The following is an 8,468-nucleotide window of genomic DNA, read 5'->3' as shown; positions in this document are numbered from 1 at the left end:
CCAAGCGGGGACCCCAAGCGGGGCTCCCAACCGGGGCCCCCAACCGGGCCCCCTAACCTGCCCCCAGCAGGCCCCCAACCGGTCCCCGACCGGCCCCCAACCGGCCCCCCAACCGGCCCCCTAACCTGCCCCCAGCAGGCCCCCAACAGGCCCCCACAACCAACGCCAACGCCCTAACTCACCCCCATATGCCTTATAAATTTATCATAATTGTCAGTTTTAATTGTTAATTGTTAATCAAAAACATTGAAAAGATTGAAAATTGATTAATTGTTAATTGTAGATATTTGCAATTAACGATTAATCAATTGTTATTTGCGCAATTAACAATTGATTAATTGTTAATTGCGGTTCTCGCAACTAACAATTGATCAATCGTTAATTGCTGTTTCGCAATTGACAATTAATCAATTGTCAATCTTTAATTGCCAGAACAATTAAATTTTGCTCAACAATGGTTCCAACCATGATTTAGTATATAAATCTATGTACGGACATGACATGAATATGTGTATTGTCTGTGTATTTGTAAAAATAAGCTAGTTTGTAGACTTTTGTTTGTGTGAGACCATAGTGAGACAGTTCTATTTTACTTTTTGTTTACCCCCTGCCCCTCAAAAAGTGGCAAAAAGTTTTGTTCGAGAAATAACGCTAATAGCCATTGACTTCTAATAGCGATCCGGTCCTATATGCTATTTTTTATTTTGGATGTTTACTTATTATAACGCCATTCGTTAGATAGAAAGAGACAGACTTATACAAATTTTCGTTTTTATGTCTAGCTCCATTTGTATGTTTACCATTCGAATACATTGAAAACGACGAACCGGACGTTACCAATACCATCGGCAAGTAGAATTTTACTGATCGACCGACCGAAACGGCAAGCGAAGCGGCTTCGCGGCATCATTGGTTTGTTTATTGAATTAAAACGGCTTATTTAACCAATATTAATTTTACTACTTTAATGATTTATTGTGCAGAATATTGTTTATTTCAATCTTCGGTAAGCTTGTTTTCTAGTAATTCACACATATCTGCTTTGCTGATTGAGACAAACAATTTTTTATTTGGAGTGTTATTTCGCATTTCATTTATTGTATATTATTTCAGAAATGAGCACGTTAGATATTAATAAAGTGGAGAATGGGGAAGACAATAAAACGCCGGATAAAAAACAAATCGAGGCAGAGGAGAAGGAAATGATGCTGAAAGCCCCCGACAATGAAACCATCGAAGCCGCCACTGAAATCAAAACTGAAAATGAGGGTCCAGTGAAGGCGGCACTTTCGGGAGACGTCACGGAACAGGGTCGGGAGGTAAAACCGAAGTTCATACCTATTGGCGCCATCAAAATGCCGGGCTTTTTCACAAGGAACAGTGATAAGTGCAAGGTAAGACCTGACTCATTAACGGTAGGTATGCCTTTATAATGTTATAGGCAGACCAAACTTCCAAAATCACCCTGCATGTTATTGTTATTTGAAAAATATCAATCAACATCCTTCACATGTGGGTCATGTGATTTCGTATTGAAAGTGTATGTGGGATATATCATAATCAGTTAGCAATTATTATTTATTGATCTCAGAAGGGGAGGTCTATTGACTCTATTAACCTTCAGTGTCTCAATGACCCATCATATGTCAAACTTTTAATTCAGTGAACAATCCAAATTTACATTATGTTCAAAGCTAGTACGGAACTAATTTAAGTGTTAGATCCTGTGTAAAAATAAATTAGTTAAATGCTCTTTGTAAAGTATACTGTTTTTACTCTTGAAGTATACCAAAAATGTAATTTCTCTGAAAAGGTACAGAAGTGTTCTATTTTTCATGTTTTAATATTAATAAATCTGTTTAGAAGCACACTAATAATACTATCAATAAAATTCGTATATTTTTCTATAGCAAGAAGAAGATGCAAATGAAAAAGATGGTGAGGAGAAAACAGATGAGAGCAAACCCCGACGACATCGTTTGCGATTCCTGCACACCTGCCCCTTCACGCAGTTTATGCACCATCCGCCAAATGAAAATGGTATCTGCTTTGTTTTCTAATTTATAAGCATATTATTTTATGTATAGAAATATAGAAGGCAATGATAAAGTAAGTGGTGGAAGTGAATGATAGTAATTATGATCCACTGCAATGTATTCTTAACTGTTTGTGTGAATTATTGAGAATGTGCAAAGCTTTTAAGTAGGTGTGTTATTAGTAGATCAATTATAATACAAGTTTGTGTACAATGGGTGAAATGTCATGTAATTTAATGTATTTTACAGAAGAAGGCAATCCTGAGCCTAAAAGGCGTTTGAATATAAAGCTACCCAATGTAAAGTACCCGAAGATTTTCCAAAGACAATCAGCCAAAGATCAAGAAGCCACACTTGCTTCCATGGAAACCTTAGAAGACAAACTTGATACACCAACTGATGGTATGGAAAATGTTAAATTGGATGGAGGGGTAAGTAACCACATTTTTTCAATGATATTATGTAATATGTTGCAAAATTGTCAAATATTTGTTGTATTTTTGTCTACATACTTTCTACAGTAGACATATAACATATTATGATCCTGCTTACTAACTTGCAGGTAAGTAGTAACAATCATGATTAATGTGTCTTTTTTGTGTTAGGATGCAGAAGAAGGCAAAGTGGCAACTAAGTTACCTCTGAAAGAAAGGATTCGCCAAAAGAAGTTTATTATAGGTAATTGTTTTATTTTCACAGCTTAAAATTCGTAACTATGTAGATGTAAATATATTACATTGTATATACATGTTTAACAGTAGGTTAATTCCATAATTTTGTACAGATGACATAGTGGTCTGCGGTTTAGTGCTGTTAGTGCTACTGGTGGTCATAATTGGTATCGTAATTGGCGCGCGTGCCGGTCCGCCTGCTGAACGCCCGCTGCGGCTTGGCCGCTACATGACCACAATCACCACTTGTGGACCTGTTGAAGGGTATGTTGTTTATAAGGCCTTCTTCATTAAACATTGTCACCACTTCCCCCTGTTCTGCGCCCTCTTTCGGAACTGCCTCCGTGGCCGAAAGATTACCATGCTGGACTGCTACGCGGAGGTCCCGGGTTCAATTCCCGGACCGGGACAAATATTTGTATGGCCTACATTTATTGCTCTCTTGAGTTTGGGTGTACTTTGTAGTTGTCTATGTGTATGTCCATAGCTCCCGCGATATAGCGATTCTTTAGTGCGGGGATGTGCGAGTGCAGATGGGGGAGTGCGTGTGCGTTAAAAAAACTACGTCTATTCATAAACTATTGTATCTATGCTAATTTCCTATGCTAGTCTCCTTTGGCTTGCCTTCGTCTTGTATGCAGTATGCACAGCACATCTACCTAACCAACAATTGCTTACAATGACAATGATAGGATATGGTGTAACGGGCTGTTGTCCGCAACTCACGTCCAGACGCCTATTTTGCGTTTGGTGGGTGCAGGATCCTACTCGTGCCACCCAAGCTCCTCCAAAAATCTCGGCATCCTCCTCGGTTTTTCACAGACTTCGGAGAGCGACCTCGGCACTCCCAACGTATTTCGCCCTGTTGTTGTTGGCATGTCGGAGCATTGCAGTAGGATGTGTGCGGCGGTTTGCAATCACAAAATTCACACTTTCAATTACGTATGTTGTTACATAAGTATATTTTTTGTTCTTCAGAGTGCTGAATGACGGTGTCTACAACTTCTACAGCATCCCCTATGCGGCACCACCAGTAGGCGAAAAGAGGTTTACTTATGCTCAACCCTTGAATAACATATCAATGTGTTGGAATGGAACCCTTGAAGTAAGTCAAAGGGGTCCACTCTGCTTACAGTTCCTGGAAAATAATACTATTATAGGAGAAGAAGATTGTCTCACTCTGGATGTTGTGACTCCTCACGTGAGATATGACTCGCCATTACCGGTTGTAGTGTTGATAGGTGCAAACTCATTATCTGGCGGCATCAGCCCAGCGCAGCCTTCCGCACTTTACGCCCGGACCAAAGAAGTAGTTTTCGTACGACCAAACTTTAGACTTGGATCATTCGGATTTTTAGCTCTCGATATTTTATCTAACACCAAATACCCACCTACCTCTGGAAACTACGGTCTTAGTGATCTGATAGTTGCTCTACAGTGGGTAAAACATAACATTAAGCACTTTGGTGGAGATTCACAATCTATTACATTACTTGGACACAGGGCTGGCGCTACTTTAACAGCTGCTTTAACTACAGTCAAGAGCGCACAAAAGCTATTTTCCAGGGTATGGCTTTCTTCTTCATCTGTAATATATCCCACTAAACCTCTTGATCAAGCTCAAAAGGACAATGAACCCTTCAAACAATTAAGCAAATGCTCTAATGTAGATTGTCTGCGACGTATTTCTGCGACCGAAATTCTATCTACTACACCTGATTTCTGGATGACGCGTTATTTCGACAGTCTGCCCCTTAAAGACAGTAGTCAATCCAGCACTCTTCGGTCTTGGTTAGTTTTAGATGGAGATCTATTAAGAGTATTTGCTAATGATAGCTGGGCTGAGCAAAAGAAAGCTAAAGAAACTGGTAAAGAGAAAGCATTTAAGCCCATGGTTTTGGGAACAACCCAGCATTCAGGTCATACCGAGCTCCTGAAAAAGAAATATTTGAACTGGACTTCGGAAATCGTGGAGAGAGTAATTAACGACAGTGTTGTTGGAGAAAGATTAGGAGCTTCCGTGTTTACTCATTTCAACAAAACTTATGAAGGGTTAGTGGAGCTTATTGGGGCTATTCGTACGTTGTGCCCTTTGGTAAATCTTACGCAGACGGTTTTGGGCGCTCCGTTGTACGTGGTTCTCGGCTCAGGCGCAGGTGGAGGATTGAATGGCTCAGGGATTGCAGATATAAATGCCGACGTTGAAGCTATTCTAGGAACTTTTGATTCCGAAATGCCGGAACAACGAAGATTCATGGCAGCTATGCAGCAACTGTTCTACTATTATGTATGGCATGGCCACTTGCCGGGGCCTGAGACTCGTTTGATCGCTATAGGTCAAGACTTGCTACCACTCCAGGAATTGCCGGCCTGTCGATTGCTCATTGAGAAGGGCCTAGTGCCAAATTACGCAAATATCGACTAAGCATTATTCTTTTTTTATTTGTATTGCCATGTTTTTATATAATACCAGTGTCATTTATGCCACTTTATAAATTATGAAGTGTTGAATGTAATCTACGTAATTTTATATTTGTAATTGTATTTGTAATTATTTTTATGCACATTTTTAAACGATTTACATTGACATTTTTTAAAGTTTTAAGAGTGCAAGTCCAAAGACGAATAATGCATTGTAATTTTTTTAGAAGTATTAACTTATGTTGTAGATCTATCTACATAAATTACAAAATGTCGTGAATTTTTTTCCCCTTTTTTGTATTCGATCTTGTGATAATTGAATTGACTGATTTTTATACTTTTTAACAGTCCAACATGAAAGAACATACTTTTAAGACTGATTGTGAATCTTATCTCAAATGAATTTCGAGTGATCTCATGCAGACAGTCTACCATTTTTAGAAAAATGAGTTTGTTTTGTAAATTTTAAATTGTGTTACCTTTACCTTAAGGACTTATATTTAGAACTTCGATGTCATATGAATAAGGTAGAATTAAAAGGCACTAAAACTCAAAATATAGCGAAACTGAGAATGTAGTGTTATATTGAGTGTTAGATGGAAGTCAAGAACTCCAAGTTAGCAAAGCACCCATGACATGAAGTGTATAGTTATTAAGAATAAGTGTCATATCTCAAAGTATTTGTGATTTAGTTTCAAGTCTGATAATTCCAAAGAGTGTTTAGTATAATTTATATTACAGCAACTGTTTGGCTGCTTTAGGTTAATTACTAAGTATGTGTATTGTAAGCTGTAATGTACAGCTTTTCGTATTTCGAGATGTACTTCTTTGTCTTGCCAAAAATGCTTCATGTGTATGTTATTAAGTTATTGTGCACTAGTGAAGTTGCTTTGTATTTTATTAAATTGTCCAAATAAATAAATGTAAGACTGAAGTTGTTTTTATTATTCGTATCGCATTTTAATCGGTATTAAACCTTATAACCGTATCAATTTATAGTTGTAAAACTGGACATTTAGCGGAATACAGTAAAAAATGGCAAAAACCTTTAAATAATATTTTTTTCTAATCACTGGCCAGTTATTTTTTTTAACTTTTTATAGGCACGGGTGCGTGTAAATCAAATGTACGTGGACGCTCGTTGCGTTCACAGAGGCTGCGCGGCGCCTGTCTCGAGGCGGGGGTAGATTTGTTGGCTCGGTCTGCCCGTACCTTTCACAGTGCTTCGTCTGCGTCTGTTTGCGATTTCGACATGTGGATTTACCCGCTAGTAGCTGCTTCGGCACTGAAAAGGAAGACTTCAAGACCCGGGCACTCTGAATGAGCCCTATTATAAGGCCTTATTCAGAGTGGCAGCGTTTATTATGACAACATGAAAAAATGGCGTTTTGTACTATTTTCAATTCTTTCAATACAAACCTTAGCATTTTATATCCTCAGTTTATTTCAATGATATTTATTATATGCTCACTGCTTTATTTGTTCCGCTAAACAGGCTGAGTTTGTGTCATCATATCAGCCGGAAGATGTCCACTGCTGAATATAGGCCTCCCAAAAAGATTTCCAGACTAGCCGATCGTGCATCCATCGGTTACCCGCCACCCTTATCAGGTCCTCCCTCCATCTAGTAGCGGGCCGTCCCACTGAACGCCTTCCGGTTCGTGGTCTCCACTCGAGAACCTTTCTGCCCATACGGCTGTCAGTTTTACGAGCTATGTGCCCTGCCCACTGCCACTTCAACTTGCTAATCCTTCAAGCCATGTCGGTGACTTTCGTTCTTCTACGGATCTCCTCATTTCTGATTCGATCACGTAGAGAAATGCCGAGAATTACGCGCTCCATAGCTCGTTGAGTGACTTTGAGCTTTTTATGAGGCCCATAGTAAGTGACTACGTCTCAGAGCCACAGGTCATCGCTGGCAACACGCACTGCTCGAAGACTTGTCTTCAAGGACTGCAGTATTGCGGACGAGAAGACGTCCCGGAGTTTACGGATTCGACGATTGGCTTTTTTCTCGAAGTTGGCCCTGCCTAATTGGACGGTTTGTCCGAGGTAGACATACTCGTCAACAACTTCGAGATTAGAGGTTCCTACTGTTATGGGGGTGGGTATGACATGGACATTCAACATATGTTTCGTGTTGTCCATGTTCATTCTTAGATCCATCTGCTGGGAAACTATTGAAGTCACCGAGTATGGTGCCAAGCTCTTCCAGCGATTCTGCCATGACCAAGATATATATCGTCAGCAAATCGAAGGTGAGTGATGTACTCGCCATTGATGTTGATGCCAAGTCCTTTTCAATTTACTACCTTGAAGGCATCTTCCAATGCAATGGTGAACAGTTTCGGAGAAATGACATCTCCCTGTCGCACCCCTCTTTGCAATTGGTTAGGCTTATATAACGGCAGGTTATACAGAGCCATCCAAATTTCGTAGTCTGATGTCCGGGATATCCTCAGTATAGTGTCGGGTAAGCTTGACTCTAGGATCTTTTGATTCAGCAACAGGCTGAATAATCGAGGCATGTAGCTGGCTATAAAACCTCTCGATGTCCCCCAGTACCTCTGGCTTGGATGTTACAACTCTGCCATCCTCCGTCTTCAGCTTTGTAAGCTAACTTTGCCCAATAGACATTCCCCTTGCAAATTTTGGAGCCCTTGTATCTATGCTCTAGCTCTATGGTATCTTTAATATTATTGTCATTGTCGCATCGCATGGACTTCCATATGTATCTATTGAGCTGTCTGTAGGCTTTAGCATTATCGGAGGGCTGCAGCGTCATATCGCGTCGATTTGCCATTAGCTTGAAAGTATGATCGGAGAGTTTCTGCGGCCTGTCCTTGTAGTGGGTCCTGAAGAATTTTGACCCAACTGTGTGGACCGTCTCTACCAACCTGTTGCTAATCTCATCCACAGAGACGCAATCCTGTAGGCAGTCGAAACGATTTGGAAGTTCGAGCCGAAACTTTTCGGGGTCATTTATATGAGCACCGCTGGGTCGCAAAGTAGACTTCATCAGTCGTGACCTCTCACGTTTGACATCGATATTCAACAAGCCTCCTACCATCCTGTGATCGCTTCCAGTTTTCACCCTATTGATCACCGAAACATTGTTGCATATCTGTCTCTTGTCGGTCAGTATGAAGTCTATCTCATTCCTTGTGACACCATCGGGACTTAACCATGTTCATTTCCTTTGAGGCGGTTTTTGGAAGGAGTTCATCATAAAAAGTTCCTCCTTTTCCATGAAGTCGGCCAGCCTTTAGCCCCTGGAATTTCACTCCCCATAACCAAATTTCTCACTCCCGGCTCATCAACCATTTGACTGCCCAGTTTC

At 40.3% G+C, this 8,468-nt stretch overlaps 2 protein-coding genes across 2 annotated transcripts; one reads left to right on the top strand and one right to left on the bottom strand.

Moving 5' to 3' along the window:
* Window positions 1-1,113: 1,113 nt before the first annotated feature.
* On the top strand, window positions 1,114-6,029 carry LOC113235096 (neurotactin). The gene is made up of 6 exons (XM_026470667.1): window positions 1,114-1,394; window positions 1,911-2,040; window positions 2,286-2,467; window positions 2,642-2,714; window positions 2,821-2,971; window positions 3,686-6,029. Exons 1-6 carry the CDS (start codon window positions 1,116-1,118, stop codon window positions 5,130-5,132), a joined length of 2,262 nt encoding a protein of 753 aa, XP_026326452.1. The 5' UTR covers window positions 1,114-1,115; the 3' UTR covers window positions 5,133-6,029.
* A 1,635-nt stretch (window positions 6,030-7,664) lies between these two features.
* LOC113235356 lies at window positions 7,665-8,198 on the bottom strand. The gene has a single exon (XM_026471035.1). It carries the CDS (start codon window positions 8,196-8,198, stop codon window positions 7,665-7,667), a length of 534 nt encoding a protein of 177 aa, XP_026326820.1.
* Between the last annotated feature and the right edge of the window lie 270 nt (window positions 8,199-8,468).

This window comes from Hyposmocoma kahamanoa, unplaced genomic scaffold (assembly GCF_003589595.1).
Source record: "Hyposmocoma kahamanoa isolate Upper Pololo Valley unplaced genomic scaffold, ASM358959v1 87, whole genome shotgun sequence".
Classification (NCBI taxonomy): Eukaryota; Metazoa; Arthropoda; class Insecta; order Lepidoptera; family Cosmopterigidae; genus Hyposmocoma; species Hyposmocoma kahamanoa.
This window is presented reverse-complemented; position numbering and strand designations above follow the sequence as displayed.

What these genes read in the sequence shown, in the direction of transcription:
- LOC113235096 (XM_026470667.1), top strand. Translation starts at nt 1,116, where the DNA reads ATGAGCACGTTAGATATTAATAAAGTGGAGAATGGGGAAGACAATAAA. An exon ending in ATGTTAAATTGGATGGAGGG is followed by an intron (nt 2,468 to 2,641) that starts GTAAGTAACCAC and finishes TTTTTGTGTTAG; the next exon opens with GATGCAGAAGAAGGCAAAGT. An exon ending in ACTTGTGGACCTGTTGAAGG is followed by an intron (nt 2,972 to 3,685) that starts GTATGTTGTTTA and finishes TTTGTTCTTCAG; the next exon opens with AGTGCTGAATGACGGTGTCT.
- LOC113235356 (XM_026471035.1), bottom strand. Translation starts at nt 8,198, where the DNA reads ATGGTAGGAGGCTTGTTGAATATCGATGTCAAACGTGAGAGGTCACGA.